Source organism: Nerophis ophidion, linkage group LG28 (genome assembly GCF_033978795.1).
Source record: "Nerophis ophidion isolate RoL-2023_Sa linkage group LG28, RoL_Noph_v1.0, whole genome shotgun sequence".
Classification (NCBI taxonomy): Eukaryota; Metazoa; Chordata; class Actinopteri; order Syngnathiformes; family Syngnathidae; genus Nerophis; species Nerophis ophidion.
This window is the reverse complement of record NC_084638.1, coordinates 18674425-18697652: the sequence shown is the minus strand read 5'-3', so window position 1 is coordinate 18697652 and position 23228 is coordinate 18674425. Positions and strand designations below refer to the sequence as shown.

Sequence of the window (23228 nt, the reverse complement as noted above, 5' to 3'; positions counted from 1 at the left end):
TGAGGCATTAAAAGTCACAAAATGCAATGGGTCCATCAGACCCACAAACACTGGCTCAGTAACAACAATATGAACACCACACAAGGGGTAAGTGGTACTGAATCGACTTCTGTGATTCCGGATGGCTTCCTGTTGTTGGGTTTTTCGAATGCGGCACACATTGATGGTGGGTTGACTGTTCTTCGTAGAGGCTTCTCAATACTGCTGGCCAAAAAACAGACGGCATCCTTCAGATGGTCAACATATTCTGAAAAGAGATAACATTGTAAACTTTTCACTTTGTATATATGAACTCCAGCTGTCTGATACTCAATTTTAATAAATACCGCATATTGCAAGATTCAGTTACAAATTGGTCGGCTACATCTTATTTATCTGACAAATCAATTCATTTGCCTGGATTATGGAAAAGGAGAAGTGGGAACAGAAGCACTATCCGTGTTTGATACATTTCAGCTGTTTATTGGAGAGAAGAGGGTATCCAGGACAAAGAAGAAATAAAAACAAATAATGGTCTGATGCACGGAAAATGATAAACTTCCGGTATGTTCGTGGTGCCAGTATCTTTTTCACTGTATGTTCTCCTTTCTTGTACTTTGGGCGGTTGATTTTGTACCTGGCGATACCTTTCTTGGTCACTGCCTGTTCTCGTCTGGCATTCTCGTTGAAGTGTAAGGCAGACAGCATGCGTCTGAATAATAAAATAACATGAAACCCCAATCGGCATATACTGCTACAAAGATATATGCATGTACATGTATATTAGTACTGGCTGGACAATTTTCCATTCCTTGTTAGAAAGTGTAGCAGTTTGTGGATAATTAACGATGTTTCATTCCCTGATAAGAGAAGTGCAGTAGTTTTGGAGCGAAATGGTTCACAACAGCATGATACGACTCCAGACTTGAAGTCTGCTGCCCTGTGGATAACATCCTGACATCTTTCAGTAGTGCCTTTTTAGTAAAGGGGAACATTATCGCAATTTCAGAAGGGTTAAAACCAATAAAAATCAGTTCCCAGTGGCTTATTTTATTTTTCGAAGTTTTTTTCAAAATTTTACCCATCCCGGAATATTCCAAAAAAGGTTTTAAAGTGCCTGATTTTCGCTATCTGTGAAGCCACGGTCCATTTTCCTGTGACGTCATCCAGTGATGCCACTACAAACAAACGGGTAGCACAGCAAGATATAGCGACATTAGCTCGGATTCAGACTCGGATTTCAGCGGCTTAAACGATTCAACAGATTACGCATGTATTGAAACGGATGGTTGGAGTATGGAGGCAGATAGCGAAAACGAAATTGAAGAAGAAACTGAAGCTATTGAGCGAATAGCTATCGATGCAATTCGGCCATGTTTGCCTTAGCATCGCCTGTAAAATGTGCGGACCAAACGATGGGAACTTTCGTATCTTGTGACACTGGATCAACTTAAATCCGTAGATTGGTAAGTGTTTGTTTGGCATTAAATGTGGGTGGAGGGAAACGCTGGATGCAAATATAGCTACAAATGTACATACAGCTAGCCTAAATAGCATGTTAGCATCGATTAGCTGGCAGTCATGCCACAACCAAATATGTCTGATTAGCACATAAGTCAATAACATCAACAAAAGTCACCTTTGTGATTTTGTTAACTTTATCGATGGAAATGCATCTGCAGGATATCCTTACATCTCTGTGCCGCGTCTGCCTTAGCATCGCCGGTAAAATGTGGAGACACTCCGGCACATTCGATGGGGGTCTGGCGGCAGATTTCTTTGACTTTATCGTTGGAAATGCATCTGCTTTGAGTGTCGCCGGATATCCACACAATCTTGCCATCTCTGCAGTAGCATAGCTTTCGTCGGTAAAGTATGCGGAATAAACGACTGACCATTTCGTCAGCTTTCCCCACACCCTCGTATTTTGAACAAGTTTCGTCCAATTTCTTGCCACTTTCGCATCTTTGGGCCAGTGGTGCAACTTGAATCCCTCCCTGTTAGTGTTGTTACACCCTCCGACAACACACCGACGAGGCATGATGTCTCCAAGGTACGGTAAACAGTCCAAAAAACTGAAAATAAGAGAGCTGAGACCTGGTGTTTGTAATGGGTTTGAGAAAATGGCGGCTTTATTACCTATGTGATGTCACGTTCTGACGCCATCGCTCCGAGAGCAATAAAAAGGAAGGCGTTTAATTCGCCAAAATTCACCCATTTAGAGTTCGGAAATCGGTTTAAAAAATATATGGTCTTTTTTCTGCAACATCAAGGCATACATTGACGCTTACATAGGTCTGGTGATAATATTCCCCTTTAAGGGTCTCAATCAATTCTCTGTGCTTGCTTCATTTTTATAGTCAAGAAAAATAGTGTTGATGTTAGCAATAGTTCTCTCCCTTTAGCGTGCAGGATCACAACATTTAAGCGTGTAAAATAATAACCATAGATAGGTTCTGAATAATTATTTGATGCACTGCCGGATAAATCAATGTAATATCTGAATACAACACTTCACACCAATGGTCTGCATTACACAAATAGTTGACACATAGTTCCTTATCTAGGGGAACTATGTGTCAACTATTTGTGTAATGCAGACCATTGGTGTGAAGGACCAGAGTGCTGAAACAAAATAGCACTGTATTTTTCAATCTATCATCTTGTCCTCAAATGTACTAGAACTGCATCTATCTAACTCACTTGGTATCATCCACTTTTTCTTCCTCTTTTTGCCGATAAGCCTCCCATGATCACACCTCGGGTATAGCTCAATTTCATGCCTGTGTATATTCTGGATGTGGTTGATGACCGACAACCACTTTGCCTACATAATATCCGCTTCAGCCTCTGGAGTTGAACTGGCCACCCAGTACATATGGTCGATGATGGATTTCTTCCAGGGGTTGACTTTTTCAAAATATTTCTTCTTTCCTACTTTATCCATCTTCTTTCCCAGTCCTAGGATAATATTGACAACGTTTTAATGTCAACAGATAGAACATTCAATCCCCCAAACCAACTGTACACCACGGCCCCCTTGCCAAACACGAAGTACACTTGCCTTTTGCTGCATGCCAAACATCCAGCGAGTGCTTGATGCCTGGCTTCTTCTCACGCAGGTGTTTTCTGATGGAGACATGGCGATCAGTTGTGATGTCGCTGATTTGGAGTCCTGTGTCTTCAACAGCAGCAACAGCTCTCACTAACCCTTCTTCCTCCATGGCATTGCTGCTAGTGACTTCTGTGACCTGAAATAATAAAGCCAGAACCAAAAAGGCACATCATACATAGACAAGACCATATTGGTGCAATGAAGACAAGTACAGTTAAAAATCACAAGTCCAACGTATCGTGACCAGTTCAAGGTGAACAACTTCATTTAGTGGAGTGTCCAGAAGTGTGTATGTACCATACTGAGCGCTGTGGCCAGGGCTATCTGCACGGCCATCCCCGGCGGCTTGAAATTTATCCCCATTAGCTTGGATTTCTTCAGCTACAGCGGCCTGTTCTTTTTTCCACACAGACATAATGGCAGGTTGGAGGTAATAATGTTGGTGTTTCATGAAGGTCTGTGAACTTATAGCTGGAACCCCAAGATGATGCAGAAACTGTAGAACGTTGCTGACACTGGAACCACTGAACAGCATAGCGGAGGACATCATTAGATTCCCAGCTGGTACATTTCCGATGGTCGGTTGACTGTGCCACAATCGCTGGAAATTACAGCCGAGGCATTTCTGGTGTACAGTGATGGATGACCCACGCATCTTCTGAAGCTTGCATTCACATTCTGATTGGCAGGCTGAACAGTGGCTGAAGAGGTCCATCAATGCACCCTCATACACAAGGAAGAGCCTCTGTCTCTGAGGCAGGTCTGAAATACATGGAAATAACAGTCTGGATTATTATTATTATTGTTATTATTACTATTATTATTATTATTATTAAAACACCAAACCAACACCATCTTATTAAAACACCAAACCCCAAAAATCAAAATTGCGCTCTAGAGCCCCTCTAGGAAAAAAACACAGACAAAACTGCTTGTAACTTCCGTTTGGAATGTAGTATAGACATGAAACAAAAACTTCTATGTAGGTCTGACATAGACCTACATTTCATAAACTCACTTTCTTCAGCAAAAATCAACAGGAAGTTGGCAAAAACCCCTTCAAAACAAAAATTTCTGAAACATTTTATTTTTTGCCACTTTGAGCTGTAATTTGACCCACTTAAAATGCTTCAAAACTCACCAAACTGGACACACACATCAGGACTGTCAAAAATTGCGATCTAAAAAAAATAAAATAAAAAAAAAATAACCTTAAAATTGCGCCCCCTAGGAATAAAACACAGACAAAATTGCTCCTAGGAAGAAAACACAGACAAAACTGCTTGTAACTTCCGGTAGGAATGTCGGAGGGACATGAAACAATGTAGGTCTCACTTACACCTACATTTTAACAATTGACGTCTTTCAGCAAAAATCAACAGGAAGTTGGCAAAAACCCCTTCAAAACAAATTTTTCCTAAACGCTTATCCAGGCTTGGGTCGCGGGCGCAGCAGCCTAAGTCGGTCCCATCAATCGCTGCTTGCAGCTTTAATTATTATTATTATTCATAGTCGACAAACAATTCAGGTTTACATACACTATGATATGAGTTAGATTATCGTGCTATGAAAAGCACTGAAATTGTTAGGAAATAAAACATAACATGTGACATTAGGTCAGTAATTGCAGACATTGATCTATTAATTGGAACGCTCACATGTCAAAAGAATTGCCATGGTCATTCTCGTCAGGCAGGGCTTTGCGGTGCAAGAAGGGTTAGTGCGTCTGCCTCACAATTCGAAGTTCCTGCAGTCCTGGGTTCAAATCCAGACTCGGGATCTTTCCGTGTGGAGTTTGCATGTTCTCCCCGTGAATGCGTGGGTTCCCTCCGGGTACTCCGGCTTCCTCCCACTTCCAAAGACATGCACCTGGGAATAGGTTGATTGGTAGCACTAAATTGGCCCTAGTGTGTGAATGTGAGTGTGAATGTTGTCTGTCTATCTGTGTTGGCCCTGCGATGAGGTGGTGACTTGTCCAGGGTGTACCCCGCCTTCCGCCCGATTGTAGCTGAGATAGGCGCCAGCACCCCCAGCAACCCTAAAAGGGAATAAGCGGTAGAAGATGGATGGATCCTCGTCAGGCACGTAGTCTGTGTCACCACATTCCATGTACTCTACAGAAGCGATGGATTCCTCATCTGACTCCATCTCCTCATCACTAGCCTCATCAGGGTCCATGGGGGGTTTGATGAGCTCACACTGAGTTCCCGTGGACACCATCTTCAGTTTGACATCTTTTACTTTCACCTGGACACCTGTGAAATATGAATTTATCATTGCGATAAGAATTTTAATTGTACTTTAATTGAAACAAACTATTTGCCATCTCCAGTATCATGCGTATTCCACAGCATGGACTTAATATTAAAAAAAAACAAACAAAGATGTACTCTAACATTGTTACCTTTAGGCTTCACATCAGGTTATATCTGAACTCCAAAGTCCTCTTTAGTCGAATGTCAATAAGAGTTCGAAAAAATGTCCTGTAACACCTGTAACAAAATAATGGGGAGACTTCACTCAGGTTAACCATACCTCAATAGACACAAAATACTGCATTATACAAGACTACCCGAATGTACTCCAATGATTGAAAAACAAAAATTATTGGTAAACACAGTTTATGTATAATAATTTACGTAAAACCGCGAGTAATGAATAAAGTTTTCATCAATTAATATATTCTGTAGACATACCCTCGTCCGCTCTCTTTTCCTGAAAGCTGATCTGTCCAGTTTTGGAGTTGATGTCAGCAGGCCAGGGAAGCTAGGGTCGATATTCTTCTCTTGATCATCTTCGGTGACATAAGGGACGGTAGAAGCGGTGTGAGCCAAGACATCCAGGGGGTTTAGCTCGCTCGTCTGCAGGAACTGCCGCCATTGCTTGCCGTGGTACCGAGGTCCTTTGTGCCTGAATAACTCACACACTCCGGCACATTCAATGGGGGTCTGGCGGCAGATTTCTTTGAATGTATCGTTTGAAATGCATGTTATTTGAGTGTCGCAGGATATCCACAAATTCTTGCCATATCTGTCGTAGCATAGCTTTCGTCGGTAAAGTGTGCGGAACAAACGAGTGACCATTTCGTCGGCTTTCCCCACACCCTCGTATTTTGAACAAATTTTGTCCAATTTCTTACCACTTTCGCATCTTTTGGCCAGTGGTGCAACTTGAATCCCTCCATGTTCGTGTTGTTACACCCTCCGACAACACACCGACGAGGCATAATGTCTCCAAGGTACGGAAAACAGTCCAAAAAACTGAAAATAACAGAGCTGAGACCCGGTGTTTGTAATGTGTTTGAGAAAATGGCGCATTGCTTCACGTTGTGACGTCACGGGTGAAAGGTCATTGCTCCAACAGCAAACAATTGAAAGGTGTTTCAATCGCCAAATTCCCCCTTTTAGGTTAGAAAAACATATGGTCTTTTTTCTGCAACATCAAGGTATATATTGATGCTTACATGAGTCTGGTGATAATGTTCCCCTTTAAAAGCATTTTCATGGCCCCACTTCCGACTTCTTTTCCTTCATGATTCTCTAGCTGTATAGTTCATGAGAAGAACAAACAAAGACTAGAATAAATAATTTAGTAGATTGTGTATCAAAGCATACCATGCCGTCCAAAGTACTCTCTAGGACTTCCTGATTATTTTACCATGGCCATGGCCTCAAAAATAAATAAGGGGGATTTTATTTTTAATTCACAAATGTAAGTTTGAAAGAATTCAGCCATTTTTACTCACTTTTTTTTATTGCATAAAAGTCTGAGTACATACATATAAAACAATCACAACATTATCAACATATTACTAAAGAGAGTAACAAAGATAAATAATAAAATGGATTATAAAGACCTACCAAATGATTCGTAAAGTTACACATTTTAAAATCGTGTAAAAGACAACTGTTCAAATGATGTATAAAGTAAAGAATATGCTTCCTGAAGTGGTCCAGATGTTTTGGATGTGAACCAGTACATATGTACATCAAATAAAGGTGCTAATCTATAGTATTATTAACAATTAGAAATACAAATATGTAATACTTCAATATTTCAAACACTTATATAAAAACACTATTATAAAGAAGTCTAAAATTGTATGATGAATATAAAAAACATAAAATGTTTATTGTATGTAAAATATGTCTTGTACTCTTAACTCTCACCTTTTCAGTTATATTGTTCTGTTCAATGTTTGATACAAGTTGTACTTTTTATACACAATGTTGTATATTAATGCATGTACTTGACTGAAAAAAAGGACTAATATAAAATATCTAATCTATAAATGAAGAAGCATATTAAAAAGATTGTTACACAAACAAAAAAGTCACACATTTTATATGTGCTGATGTTGTTAGAAAGTCAAAAGTAAAGTCTTGACAGTTTATTTCAAATCCTGCAGTTTCATTTGCTGCTGCTGTTCTCAACAGCACACTTGTGTTTCTTACACTGGTACTTAGAAGATAATTTTTCACCACACACACTGCAACTCAACACTTTCTCTCCTAGGTGTCTTCTCATGTGTGCTACAAGGTATGATCGTTCACAAAAGCTTTTGTTGCAGATTGAACAAGAATGTGATTTTTCACCAGTGTGTGTTCTCATATGTCTTTTCACATTCTGACTTTCTGTAAAACCTTTACCACAGATTGAACAGAAAAAAGGTTTTTCACCAGTGTGTATTTTCTCGTGTACTTTCAAATATTGACTTTCTGTAAAACCTTTACCACAGATTGAACAGGAAAAAGCTTTTTCACCAGTGTGCGATCTTGTGTGCCTATTGAAACAACGACTTTCTGTAAAACTTTTACCACAGATCGAACAACAAAAGGGTTTTTCACCAGTGTGCATTCTCATGTGTACTTTTACAGACTGTCGACGTACAAAATCTTCACCACAAATTGAACAGGAAAAAGGTTTTTCTCCAGTGTGTATTGTCATGTGTTCTTTCAAACTCTGATTGTGTGTAAAACCTTTACCACAGGTTGAACAGGAAAAAGGTTTTTCACCAGTGTGTGTCCTCATGTGTACTTTTAAATTGTGACTTTGTGCAAAACCTTTACTACAAAGTGAACAGGTAAAAGGTTTTTCTCCAGTGTGAGTTTTCATGTGTCTTTTCAAATGTTCGTCTTCGACAAAACTTGAATTACACAAAGAACACTTAAAAAGGTTTTCTCCAGTGTGTCTTCTCAGGTGTTTTTTCAAATCTCGACTACGTGCATACCTCGAATCACACAAAGAACATGAAAAAGGTTTTTCTCCTTTATGTGTTCTTGTGTGATCTTTCATATTGTCCTTCCTTGTAAAAGATAAGCCACAGATTGAACAAGAAAAAGGTTTATCTCCAGTGTGTGTTCTCATGTGTCTTTTCAGATGACTATGGTTTTTAAATGTTTGGTCACAGTGAGAACATTTGAAGTGAGTGTTGTCAGTGTGACATGTCTTATCATCTTTAGAGTCTTCATCATCAGTGTCAGGAGAGTGTGACGTTGTGTCCTCACTATCTGATAGTGGAGCTAAGAGCTTGTCTGCTTGTGATCCTCCACAGTGGTCTCCATCAGTTTCTGTTGTCATGTGTTGTGTTGAGCTGCTGCTTGGAGGCTTCGCCTCCCTCTTCTCCTCACTGTCACCTTTGACCTCATCATCTTCACTTTTAACCTGAACACAAATCACTGGGAACTCCACCAGTCCTTCAAGATTGTCTCCCTCCTGACTGATGCTGTGTTCCTCTTCTTCCTCTTTAATGTGGGGGGTCAGTGAGTCTTCCTCTTCCTTTTTACAGGAAAGGGTCTGTGTCAAAGAGGAAAAGGAGACGCCAGAGGGTCCGTGGCACCTGGTCGTCCTCTTTGAAGGCTCTTCCTTCACCATCTTGAAGCTACACTCCTGTTTTTCGGACAGAAATTGTTCTTTACAGACATCTGCAGGACACAAAATGACAAACATGCTTGAGAAATGTCCAGATTCACTTAGTAAGTTCACATGAAATTAAAAAAAATAAGGCATTACATGAATTGTCCTGAAAACAAACACACTGCTCTTTACATTATTCACAGGAAAATAAGACCACTTTTGACAAGGAGTGGGCAATATGGCCTAAAATGTATATTGCCATAAATTCCTTGCTTCCCGAGTGCAACTGGGATAGACTCCAGTGCCCCCTGTGAATTTAATGTCAGTTACTGATGTATAACCATTAAGAAAAGATTAGACCGTTTACAGTGTAAATCTGTATTCTGTATTGTGGTCTCCGCTATGACGCCATCTTGTGGTCGAGTTCGCTCAATGCGAGTGCTTTGGTTTTGTGCCTTGAACCCAAAGTAAGGTTTGGTCATTAATGTCGCCAAGCAACGTTTGTAAGTGTAACCGTGATTTCCACTAGATCTGGAACGGCGGCGCCATGGCGACAGACTCTTTATGTTTTTTGTTTTCAAGTCAATGTGTCAGTTTCCACCACCTGGCTTTTATATATAGTGGTCGACACAACAAGGTGGTTCAATTGAGCTAAAATTTCCTCGTGTGGGACAGGAAGTCATGCATAAACACAAAATAAATAATCCTGTTCACTTTCAAAGTAGAATATTCTGTTTAAGGCGAATGGTATTCTACACTTTGAAACGTTCTAATGGACATAAAGTCAACTTGTCAAAAGGTTTTCAGACCTAATTTCACCTCCCTGACACAAATGGATGAAAACATGCTGATTCTAAAAGGTTCAAAATTAAAGAATCATAAAACAGGCATATCCTGGGCAGTTATATGGGGGCCTGTATTACAGCGTAGTATTAAAATGACTATTTCCATCTCCAACATTAAAGTGAGTGTCGCTAACACTACTGCATACAGGAAAACGTGTGGAGGAGAATTGCAAGTAGCCGAAAAAAAGATTGTGAATGAGTGACAAGAGGCTCACTTTGTTCATGTAAGTCTACTGTGGAATTAACATGCTCAGGTGCTGAGAGCGATGCACAGAGTGAGACCTCTTAGTCCAGTTTGAAATCCACAGACCAAGAAGGAAACACACTGACATAGCAATCTATTGATGACAGCAAGAATTAAGCTATTAGGTTTATTTTCATTTATATCGGTCCTGGCCTACGATTGCATGAATATTTTAATGCCTCTGGACATCGTATTTAACGCTTTTTAATACTATTTAAGGCCTTAATTTAAGCCTTCAATGACTTTTAGTGCTTTTAATGACCCACAGAAACCCCGCTAAAGCTCTTAAATTTATACAAATGTGGACCGATTAATGCAAAAATCGACAGTAACAACACTAAGTATAATATCAGTATAGGGTCGATACAGTGGTTTGATCAATATTTTTAATTATATATAATTTTGTTATCGTTTACAAACTCAGTAAAAAAGGAAGACTTTAAGTGCATAAATCAAATGATTTAAGTCAGAGCCATATTTAAATATTTAATTGATATTTGAACACCACCATCCTATGTTTTTGTTTGATTATAATTTGAACAAAAATGTACTCATTTAATAAACTTGAAATGACTCATTCAATCATCTTGAAAATTGTAAATATCAGTATCCGCATTGATACTACCCCAACAACTACTTGCTACTGGATTGATATCTAAATTTGTAGTATCACCCAAAACTAAAGTATGAAATAACAAAACAAGTGCTTTTTACATTTGAACAAAACAGAATAAGTGATTATTACATTTTAACAGATGTGTAGATAGAAACACGTTACATTAGAAAGTTCCTAAATAAAAATATTGTTCATGGAATTTTTGAGACGTCTCTGGGATGTATTTACGATTTTTACGAGATTTTGATAAAAGTTAATACATTCTGAGGCCAGTGTGGCTCACTTGGCAGAGCAGCCATGCCAGCAACTCGACAGTTCCAGGTTCGATCCTAGTCACTGCTGTTGTGTCCTTGAGCAAGGTACTTTACCCACCTGCTTCCAGTGCCACCCACAGTGGTTTAAATGTAACTTAGATCATGGGTTACACTATGTAAAACGCTCTGAGTCACGAGAGAAAAGAGCTAAAAAAATATACTTCACTTAAAAGAGAACCACACTTTTTTTATTATACCTATCAAGTACACACATTTTGTCTTTTTTATGCATTCTAAATAGTAAATAAATGCGTTTAAAAGTCTGCTAACAATAAAGGCTATTAGAGTCGATATATTATGACAACAAAGAACTTAAAAAACATCCAAACACCTCCATTAAGGTTTTATGTACATGCAGTAGGTATATATTGGTAGGTTGGTAATGCATGGAATCCTGCCAGCTGCTATGCTGACAATATTTTAGTAGTTGTCATTAAAGACAAGGCTGGTGAGGTAGGGACTATGGACAATTATCAACCTATCGCCCGAACCAGCATGCAATCTAAGGTACTGGAAAGTGTGATATTATACAGAGTTGGGGATTTTATTTACACCGCAGACAACCAATTTGGCTTTAAGAGCAAGTACAGCACTGACGTTTGTATTTATGCTTTAAAAGAAGCAGTAGACTGCGATGAGATGGCGACTTGTCCAGGGTGTACCCCGCCTTCCACCCGATTGTAGCTGAGACAGGCACCAGCGGCCCCCGTGACCCCAAAGGGAATACGCGGTAGAAAATGGATGGATGGAAGAAGTACTAGAAAAATTCAGAGCGCAGGGCCCTACAATGTTGGTAGGGTTTATTGATGCATCTAAGGCATTTGACAGAGTCAACCATCTCAAACTCTTCACCAATCTGAAGCACAGGGGTGTTCTGGGTATATTTTAGCATATTGGTACGACAGGCAGACGATGCAGGTAAAATGGGGGAGTAGTTTATCCTCTCCCTTTAGAGTTGGCAATGGAGTACGGCAGGGCGGGCTTCTATCACCAGGCCTATTGAGCCTGTCTATGTCAAGGCAGTGGGAGAATGCAGAACAGGATGCATAATGGGGAACACCTTAATCAACCACTTTATGTACGCTGATGATTTGGCCGTTATATCTCCCAGTAGTGCAGGGTTCCAACAGCTTCTAAAATGGGAGCATTATCACCAGACCTATGTAAGCGTCAATATATACCTTGATGTTGCAGAAAAAAGACCATATATTTTTTTAGCCGATTTCTGAACTCTAAATGGGTGAATTTTGGCGAATTAAATGCCTATTATTTGGACTCGTAGGTAGTCATTTTCTCAAACATATTACATACACCAAGTCAAATCAGCTCTGTTATTTTCCGTATTTTCAACTGTTTTCCGTACCTTGGAGACATCATGCCTCGTCGGTGTGTTGTCGGAGGGTGTAACAACACGATCAGGGACGGATTCAAGTTGACTTATGTGGAGTGTGCATCGATTAGCACGGCATGCTAATCGATGCTAACATGCTATTTAGGCTAGCTGTATGTACATTTGAAACTATATTTACATCCAGCCTTTCACTCCACCCACAATTAATGCCAAACAAACACTTACCAATCGACGGATTTAAGTTGGTCCAGTGTTACAAGATGCGAAAGTCCCGATCGTTTGGTCTGCAGATTTTACCGGCGATAATAAGGCAGACATGGCACAGAGATGTATGGATATCCTGCGACACTCAATCGTTGGTTAGAAGGCGATCGCCGAATAGCGTCAATAGCTATTCGCTCAATAGCTTCAGTTTCTTCTTCAATTTTGTTTTCGCTATCTGCCTCCATACTCCAACCATCCGTTTCAATACATGCGTAATATGTTGAATCGCTTAAGCCGCTGAAATCCGAGTCTGAATCCGAGCTAATGTGGCTATATCTTGCTGTGCTATCCGCCATGTTGTTTGTATTGGCCTCACTGGATGACGTCACAGGAAAATGGACGGTGGCTTCACAGATAGCGAAAATCGGCACTTTAACGCCTTTTTTCAGGATATTCCATGATGGGTAAAATTTTGAAAAAAACTTCGAAAAATAAAATAAGCCATTGGGAACTGATTTTTATTGGTTTTAACCCTTCTGAAATTGTGATAATGTTCCCCTTTAACATATCATCCCACTATGGAGTCAAGTTTGACAAAGAGTTTGGTAATGATATGTAGGACCAAGGAGGATCAACATCTTATCATCATCAGTGACAAGATGGAGGAGGATGCTGACATGCTTAGACAGAGAAAAAAGCCAATATGCTGGTGATAAAATGTCATTACTGCTCTGATGAAGCGAAGGTGTACTTGTTTAGAGCTTACTGCACCCCTATGTACACAGCACCCCTCTGGGTGAGGTTCAAGAAAGAGAGCTTGCACAAACTCTAGGTTGCATATAATAACTGTCTCAGAATCCTGTTCAGAAAGCCCAGGGGTAGTAGTGCCAGAAAGCTTTTTTGTGATTTAGGGATAAACACCTTCCACGCCACCCTGAGAAAACTGATGTTTTAAGTTTATATGTAGACTGCAGTGGCCAGATAATGGTTTTATTATACAGATAACCAATCGTAGGTGTAGTTCTGTTAGGTACGAATCCTGTATATGGAAACACTGGTATCTGTGCCTCACAATATGAAGGTCCTGGGTTCGGTCCTGGGCTCGGGATCTTTCTGTATAAAGTTTGCATGTTCTCCCCCTCAGTGAGTGGGTTCCCTCCGGGTACTCCGGCTTCCTCACACCTCCAAAAACATGCACCTGGGAATAGGTTGATTGGCAACACTAAATGGGCCCTAGTGTTTTAATGTCAGTGTGAATGTTGTCTGTCTGTATGTGTTTGCCCTGTGATGAGAAGGCAACTTGTCCAGGCTGTACCCCACCTTCCACCCGAATGGAGCGGAGATAGGCTCCTGCACCCTTCGTGACCCCGAAAGGGACAAGCGGTAAAACATGGATGGATGGATGCTGTCTGTGCCTTTAATAGAACGTGTAGAAGCATTTTTAAGTATATTTTTATTGCTGCTTATATTTATTTATGATATGTTTTTTGTTTTTTAACTGAATATGCACAAGCATCGATTTAAGTTTATTCTACAAATGGACTGGCATAGGAAACTTATTTTTACGGGTAGCTAAACTCAACAGAACAAGAACAACCACGCGTTTGCACTTGCACTTGCATGGCTTAATCTTTGAGTCGTGATCAAAATTTTACATACACTTGTAAAGAGAATAGTGTCATGGCTGTCTTGAGTTTCCAATAATTTCTACAACTCTTATTTTTTTGTGACAGAGTGATTGGAGCACATACTTGTTGGTCACATAAAACATTCAGGAAGTTTGGTTCTTTTATGAATTTATTATGGGTTTACTGAAAATGTGACCAAATCTCCTGGGTGAAAGATATACATTCAGCAATGTTAGTATTTGGTTACATGTCCCCTTGGCAAGTTTCACTGCAGTAGGGCACTTTTGGTAGCCATCCACAACCTTCTGGGAAGCTTCAGGTAGAATTTTCTGGCCACTCCTCTTGACAAAATTGGTGCAGGTCAGCTAAATTTGTTGGTTTTCTGACAGAGACTCGTTTCTTCAGCATTGTCCACACGTTTAAGTCAGGACTTCCGGAAGGCCATTCTGAAACCTTAATTCAAGCCTGATTTAGCCATTCCTTAACCACTTTAGATGTCTATACTGCACATAACACTGATGTATATATTAGGGATGCACCGATTAATCGGTAACCGAATATATTCGGCCGAATATGGCAAAAAAAGCCACATTCGGCCTTCGGTGGAATGAGTTAAAAGCAAGGCCGAATAGTGGCGTGTGACCCAAAGATGCAATTTTTTGACGCGGTGACGCAATCAACCAACGTGCCGTGTTAAATTTAAATTGTTTTATACATAGTTAGTTTCCTTCTTTTTATTCTGAAGCTGAAGTACTGTTATTGACACATCTGTTCCGGCCTGGGATATGTTGTGTACCTGTATAAGTGTATGAGGTTACAAGCACACACTTATTGAGATTTAGTGGGGCCTCTGTTTACATTATTAGCCTGTTGTATAGGCTACCTGTATAAGTGTAAGAGGTTACAAGCACACACTTAATTGAGATTTACTTGAGCCTTCTGTTTACATTATTAGCCTATCTACTGTGGCTAAGCAGACTTTTGCCAAAAGGACAATAATTCATTTGTTGTGGGTTTATCCACTTCAATGCACTTTATTTTTTTTTGGAATGCATGTTTTGTTTGAAGGCCTAATATAAATGAAAAACTGTGGTTTTTTTTGAAAAGCAAAGGCTACTGGAATATTAAAAAATGTCAATATTCAATAAAAAATGTACTTTATTTGAAAAACATGTCTAAAAATGTATTCTAGGCTATTTATGCAATATAAAAAAGTTGTGAAAAACTGCATTTATTATTCGGTGTTTGGTATTCGGCCTTCGGCCAAGCGCTCAAATTTTATTCGGCTTCGGCCACAAATTTTCATTTCGGTGCATCCCTGGTATATATACTTTTGACCCAGCTGATTTGGTCACATTTTCAGTAGACCCATAACAAATTCATAAAAGAACCAAACTTCATGAATGTTTTTGTGACCAACAAGTATGTGCTCCAATCACTGTATCAAAAAACTATAAGAGTTGTAGAAATTATTGGAAAATCAAGACAGCCATGACATTATTTTCTCTACAAGTGTATGTAAACTTTTGACCACGAATGTATGTACATCATCCTCACAAGACAACCAAATTTCTTATAGACAATATATTTAAAAATAGTGTTAATAATCACACATAAAGTTAGTAAAGATGTGAGAGTAAGAAGTAAACAAACCTCCATCCAACCATCCATTTTCTACCGCTTATTCCCTTTCGGGGTCGCAATCAACCTATCCCCAGGTGCATGTCTTTGGAAGTGGGAGGAAGCCGGAGTAAACCTGTTCTGTGTAACACAACTTGATGATGTTGTTGTTATTAGTCAAATATAAAGTTAGTAAAGATGTGAGAGTAAGAAATAAACAAACCTGTTCTGTGTAACACAACTTGATGTTTCTTATAATAAACATCCAGTAGTTGATGTTGTCGCTCGTCCTCCTCTTTTGTTGGACAAAGTTCCTCCTCGTACTTTGATATCGTTCTTTCGCACATTGTCATACAATCACAACACTTTACACTCACATTAGTTCCCTACTTAGCGATGTTTAAATAACTTCCGCGTCTCTTTGTTAGCAGCTAACAAGCTAAGCTAACTAGCCAGCTAAAATAGCTGCAAACTAACTTAAATGAAGTTAGCCAACCGGAGAAGTGTCAAAGTGCGCTCAGACTAATGTATCCGGCTACAAACAATTATTAACCGTGTGTACTCTATTAAACAACATATATGTAAGAATACAGAAATATAATGCCCGCGTTTAGGACTTCTCCGTCAGACGCCATCTTGCTTTATCACCCGTTCGGTCCACGCATGCACGTATTTGACGTCACTTCCGCCAACTTGTTTTGCCACACTTACTTACCATGGTTCTTTTGTGTCATCTGTATTTCAATAACAATGTCATCATAAACCATTACATACAAAACAAACGTTATTAAAAATACGGTGTTCATTATGAAACCGCACAGATCTGTACACAAATCAGCAGCCTTAAATGGAAAACAAATTGATGTTTTACTATTTTATAATAATTTATTTATTTCAGAATTCTGAGAGTTTAAATAAATAATTTAAATTGCAAAACATCCTAAAAATAAATTTTAGTAGTCAATTAAGTCTTTTTTCATTTAATGAACTCCTTTGTGTTTGGAAGAATGGAAGCTTTCAAGTTATGACAATTTGTTTTGTTCCACAGAAAATACAGTAAAGAAGAAATAGAAAATAATATCCATCCATTTTCTACCGCTTATTCCCTTTCGGTGTCGCTGGCGCCTATCTCAGCTACAATCGGGCGGAAGGCGGGGTACACCCTGGACAAGTCGCCACCTCAATGCAGGGCCAACACAGATAGACAGACAACATTCACACTCACATTCACACACTAGAGCCTATTTAGTGTTGCCAATCAACCTATCCCCAGGTGCATGTTTTTGGAAGTGGGAGGCAGCCAGAGTACCCGGAGGGAACCCACGCATTCACAGGGAGAACAGGCAAACTCCACACAGAAAGATCCCGAGCCTGGATTTGAACCCAGGACTGCAAGACCTTCGTATTGTGAGTCAGACGCACTAACCCCTCTCCCACCGTGAAGCCCTAGAAAATAATAGAAAAACGTAAAATGCTGTAATTAGAATATTTTGAACGAAAGCCTTTATATATATTGTTTTGTATATATTTTTTATTTGCAGGTCGTACTTGATGATGTCTTCAAATAATGAAATACTTTTATCACTCAATAAGTGCATCAGCGATCAAATGCCTTTTTCAAACCATTGCTGTACAAAGATGGATTTGTCTCTCATTTTAATATAACAACAATTCCATACTGGAGTATTGTGTGTGATGAAAATTAATTGTAAATAATTGTAAATGAGTTTCCAGTACAACAACACTTGCTGGTAGGGATGTGTACCGTTCACTTTTCAACCGATACAGCACAGATTCCGGTACCCCGAAATCGATACCTGTTCTCAACGTTTTAACTTTTTGGTGCTTTTGTGTGTGGTAAAAATGTTGTTTGTGATAATAAATCTCAATTTTTATTGCAACCTTTAAAATTATACTGTAATGATAACTGTTGTCCTTTAATTACATTTTGTTTAATTATTATCATATTATCATTTGCAAGAAAGTTTATTTACAGTTGCAAGTCCAATACACTAGATGACAGTTGTTGGAGACATATACTCTTTTTGTCCGTCAAATTCATGACGTCACTAAAGGGGTTGGCTCAAGGCCAAGTCCCAGTCGACTTAGGAGGAGCTGGGATCCTGCTCAGGTGTTGCTGAGTGGAGGCTCAACAGTTTTTGACTGTGCCAGGCTAGTATTTGTATTTTCCATGTTTGTTACAAAGTGAGTTTTATAATGAGACTTTATGATAATCAATATTTTTGTTAAACATGGACACAATTCTGGACATCAATTATTAGCTTGTTGCAAACGTCTGAACTTGCTTCATTTATATTCGGCAACCAGTAGCAGTAATAGTTCAGGACTTTACCGCTACACTAAGTCAAAAACTTCCTCGCTGGTACGCGAGTTGTTTATAGGGAAGTAACAATAATACAAAAATTGCCATTGTTAAAATGTGTGCACACAAATATTGACAAATCCAATGCATTGGTGACTATGTGACTTGACATGCGCATGGGTTGACTTTTCCAAATGGAGGAGGAGGGAGCACACACCTGCGCTGACGAACATAAACAGCCACAGGAGGACAGTGTGGCTCAACGTGACAATGATGGGCAAGGGGTTGAGGGGAAAAAACGTGTGGTAAAAACGACACCCAAGGCTCTAGGTCACAAAATTGAAAGTTTGCAGGGAGAAAGAAAATCAAAGTTGCAAAGACTCTCAATGCTGAAAGAGGGGGTCATTGTCGTGTTAAATGACAAAACACATTCACATGAGCGAAAGGAGGAATTGAGCAGGTTTATGGATTTACTGTATATCATGCAACCAGAAAAGTGCACAAAACTTTGTTGTCTCTGTTGCCAGATGATGAGTATACTAAGCATTAGACATGGTACAAAGCAAACATGTTGAATTTTGATGGTTTCCTTGACAAGGTTGACAGGTTTATGTATTCTCAAAATGATGATGACAAGGATGATGAGGTTGAAAATGAGGTCACATTAAAAACAAAGAGTGTAAGTGGAACCTCGCGGATAACTTTCACATAAAACACTCAAGATGGCAGAGAATAGCTTCTATCTATCGACCTCTGGGTTATGGGCCCAGCATGTTTCTTCTGTGCCACTCTGCTAACTGTATATGCTTCCTATCTTTATCGAGGCATAGATTAACATACCATCGCTTGGGACAAGCAGTAGAAAATGGATGGATGGGTGTTTTCCTGGTGAAAAACCTGTCTTTTTTCTGAGACGAAAATAATTTGTCCTTGTCAAATAGTACTAATGCACCCCAAAGTAGAGGCGTTTGTTTCTTCCACAGAACTGGACTTCCAACACTAGAGGTACCGACACTGTGGATTTAAAAAGATTAAATGCTGACAAACTAGTCAGTAAGAAAAGGTTCAAATCCCTTCTGATCTTTTAAATATATTCTTGGTTTCAAATTAATCCCATCCATCCATCCATTTTCTAATGCTTATTCCTTATAAGGTCACGGGGGGCTCTGGTGCCTATCTCAGCTACAATCGGGCGTAAGGCAGGGTACACCTTGGACAAGTCGCCACCTCATCGCAGGGCCAACACAGATAGACAGACAACATTCACACTCACATTCACACACCAGGGACCATTTATCCGCAACACTGAATTTGAGTCACTAACTCTAATAAACAATTTTCCCTTTTTGATATTTTGTTATGCATCCTAATTTCGAGGAATGCAACAACCGGTAGTAAAGTACTTTAATATCTGTAGGACTGTGCAGTATCTCCGGGTCCAAGCAATTCAACATTACGGGACTCTCGCTACTATATTGGATCCACTATGGACTGGACTCTCAATGTTATGTTGGATCTACTATGGACTGGAATTTCATAATATCATGTTAGACCCGCTCGATATCCATTGCTTTCGGTTTCCCCTGGGGAGGGGGCAAGGAGGTCCACATATGCGGTCCTCTCAGAGGTTTCTCCTAGTCACTGTCACAGCCGTCCCACTGGGGTGAGTTTTTCCTTTCCCGTATGTGGGCTCTGTACCACGGAAGTCGTTGTGGCTTGTGCAGGCCTTTGAGACCCTTGTGATTTAGGGCTACATAAAAAAACATTGATTGATTGATTGATACAATTTTCAGAGAGGGATACTGTGGTCACTGCTCAAGGTTGAAGAAGATGTTAACTGATGAAAATAATACCTACCAAAATCACCTCCCCTTCAGGGAATCGAATCCTGGTCTTCCGCGTGACAGGCGGAGATACTGTCCACTATACTAACGAGGACTCCACTTTCTAGTATTTTCTAAAGGACAAGAAAACGATCCAAGCCTATCCCTGCCGCGCCACAACCAAAGTGATGCAATGTCATATGTCATAATAGAGAGAAATTGATCATCTTAGAACAAACTTAAGGTGGTTTTGTGGCCGAGTGGTCTAAGGCGCTGGATTTAGGCTCCAGTCTCTCAGGAGGCGTGGGTTCAAATCCCACCACAGCCATTTTTCTTCTGGTAACCCACTTGTTTCTTTCCTGACCTAAGCAATTAGATCTACCTTGGTCCTCATTTGGAATGCTCTGGAAAGCTTTTGGAAATCAGGCCAAAACATTTGCTTAAGAGTTCTTTACGCTAGGAATGAGATCAAAAAGAACACAACCCGGGGTGAGGATATGTGCAGCAGTCCAAATACAACATAAAATGAGTGAAAGTTTAAATACACCATGTTTTATCAACCTGAATCATTTTGTAAGTATGCAGGTTACAAAGGCTTTTGGTCTGACTTTCCCACACAGTTTTAAAGATGAAGCCCCAGGATAGTGAAAAAGGTAGACTTTCCAAAAGAGAAGTGGGTTCAGGAAGGTTTGTGGCATCTGTGTCAGAAACAAAAATGCTAAAATGTATTCATCTTCAACATCAATTATTCAATATAGCAAAGGACATTTTTGTTTCATTCACTTGGTATGGTTATAAGGTGGATATGTATGTTTTTGTCAACCTGTCTTCTCAAAATCTGCACTCCTACTGTAGGCATTCAGGCTACTTTTATGTGTTCCTGTATTCGGATCACACCGCAGTGACGTATCGCTGGTCGGCACAGAGCGACTTGCTGGAGGGAGATGGCCTGTCTGGTGACATTGTGTAGAAACAATTACCTCACCCTCAACACAGACTACACCAAGGAGTCAAAAGAGGACATGAGAAAGGAACGTCTGTTCGCTCTTGTAAGAGTTGTATACTTTTTCCAAGTTTAAGTCCATATTCCTGGAGGAGTCCTAAGACACAAAAGTTCCCGCTCAAAGACTTTTGCAAAACACATTTATTTCCACATTTGCCCATTCACTCACACACTGATGGTGGGAGCTGCCATGCAAGGCGCTCACCAGGACCCATCAGGAGCAAGGGTGAAGTGTCTTGCCCAAGGACACAACGGACATGACTAGGATGGTAGAAGGTGGGGATTGAACCAGTAACCCTCAGATTGCTGGCACGGCCACTCTACCAACTTCGCCATGCCGTCCCCAACCTACCAGACAACCTAGATGCCCTCATCGCACTCGCCATCCGGATGGACAACCGACTAGCCCAGCTCAAATGACAGCGAGGAGGAGGACCGGCTGCGGCAGGAAGAACCACCCATCCTTTCGCACCTAGCGAGGCGACAACTCAGCGTTCACTCCCGGAGCTATGTCCTCACCTCCGCACTGACCTGGAGGAGGAGGCCATGCAGCTAGGAAGAGCCCGACTGACCCCAGAGGAGCGACGCAAGCGGCTGATGGAGGGGAGATGTTTTTACTGTGGAGAGAGCGGCCATCTTGTCATTTCGTGTCCAACCAAGGGATCCCAGGTGACGAGTCACGTTCCGGCGGTACCTCAGATGCCACGCACTCTCACTAAGGTCAAGATAACGCATCCCACGGCCACAGATCTAGAGTTTAATAGACTCTGGGGAAGATGAGAGTGTAATGGACTGGGGCTCATCTAAGAGACTAGGACTCAAGTCAGAACCGCTAGCTAAACCCATTAGGGTGAGGTCTTTCAACGGTAAGGAGCTTTTCACTATCTCACACATCAGTTAACCTGTCCAAATGAACATTGACTGCCATCAGGAAAAGATTTGTCCGTACTTAATTACTTCACCCTCCCATTCTATGATTTTGGGGCATCCATGGCTGTACCAGCATAATCCTTGGGTTAACTAGAAAACAGGGAAGATCAGTGAATGGGGAAGGGAATGCACCAAGAACTGTGTTTTTTCTACTGTCCAGGGAAAAAGTGTCAAGGAAATTAATCATTTTTCTGCCAATCCTGCCACAGACTCTTAATTTCCTGACCTGAAGTCTGTTCCTTCTTGTTATCACCACCTGCGACACGTCTTCAGCAAGACAAAAGCCCTGTCACTTCCGCCCCACCAATCCTACGACTGTGCCATCGACCTGCTTCCCGGTGCCACTATTCCCAAGGGGCGTCTGTACTCCGTCTCTGGTCCACAAAGGGCTGCCATGAACGATTACATATCGCCACTCCAAAAAGCTGGCTTGATTCGCCCGTCATCATCGCCAGCAGGAGCAAGGTACTTCTTTGCGAAGAAGAAAGACGGGTCGTTAAAACCCTGCCTTAATTACAGCCCACTGAATGACATTACCATCAAGAACCGTTACCCTCTTCCCCTCATATCTTCTGTCTTCGACCAACTCCAACAGGTCAAAATATTCACCAAACTGGATCTACGCAACGCTTTCTGTCTGGTTTGAATTAGAGAGGGAGACGAGTAGAAGACCAGATTCAACACACACAGCGGCCACTATGAATACAGGGTCATGCCCTTTGGACTCACCAATGCTCCCGCCGTGTTCCAAGCCATTATCAATGAAGTTCTAAGAGACTTCCTGGACCATTTTGTGAATGTCTACCTTGAGGATAAATTGATTTATTCACCTGACAGTGACACTCACCAAGTCCATGTAACTCAGGTTTTGAAGAGACTCTTTGACAATGACTTGTATGTTAACACCACCACAATAGCTGTTTTAATATATGGAATGAAGGGGAGAGGTCTAGAAAAAAATGTAGTTCACTTTAATGACTGACAAGCCATGCCAGCATGAAGCCTGCTTGTATAAGGAGCGAATCGTCATCTAGGACAAAATGAACAATTCGTTTCATGACCTGAGAATACAATGACCCTGAAGAAGGAGGACGTCCATTGACTTCATTTGTTCGATGAGACAGAAATGTTCCCATGACATTAGGTATTAGCAGACTGAATGAGGTTCAGTTCCATGATGTCGTTCAAACAGAATGTCGCTTTAATAGATCGCTCAACATTAGACATCAGGGGAGCAAACACATTATCAATCAGGGAGGGCAGGTACATCCGTGATCGTATAGTGGTTAGTACTCTGTGTTGTGGCTGCAGCAACCCCGGTTCAAATCCGGGTCATGGCACTTTACCCTTTAAACTGCCTTATTTTTAAGCATAGTT

The 23228-nt window shown here is 40.5% G+C and overlaps 3 protein-coding genes and 1 non-coding gene across 8 annotated transcripts in view; 2 read left to right on the top strand and 2 right to left on the bottom strand.

Moving 5' to 3' along the window:
• Positions 1-23228, top strand: part of LOC133545393 (zinc finger protein 501-like) — a 399721-nt gene that overhangs the window by 199922 nt on the left and 176571 nt on the right. The gene's annotated exons all lie outside the window — the stretch shown is intronic.
• Positions 1-23228, bottom strand: part of LOC133545460 (gastrula zinc finger protein XlCGF52.1-like) — a 119192-nt gene that overhangs the window by 22358 nt on the left and 73606 nt on the right. The window lies entirely within an intron of this gene.
• Positions 7470-16424, bottom strand: LOC133545413 (zinc finger protein OZF-like). 5 transcript variants are annotated; one of them, XM_061890984.1, is made up of 3 exons: positions 15996-16424; positions 15806-15926; positions 7470-9018 (listed from the first exon to the last, which is right to left on the bottom strand). In XM_061890984.1, the coding sequence occupies exon 3, from the start codon at positions 8966-8968 to the stop codon at positions 7505-7507; it is 1464 nt and encodes a 487-aa protein (XP_061746968.1). In that variant the 5' UTR covers positions 8969-9018; positions 15806-15926; positions 15996-16424; the 3' UTR covers positions 7470-7504. The 5 variants fall into 5 exon arrangements, with proteins under 5 accessions (XP_061746968.1, XP_061746969.1, XP_061746970.1 ...); XM_061890985.1 differs by having other exon boundaries at positions 15806-15913; XM_061890986.1 differs by lacking the exon at positions 15806-15926 and having other exon boundaries at positions 7470-7786; positions 7831-9018.
• trnal-uag (transfer RNA leucine (anticodon UAG)) lies at positions 20165-20246 on the top strand. Its single transcript has one exon. It is a non-coding gene; the product is annotated as a tRNA-Leu (tRNA).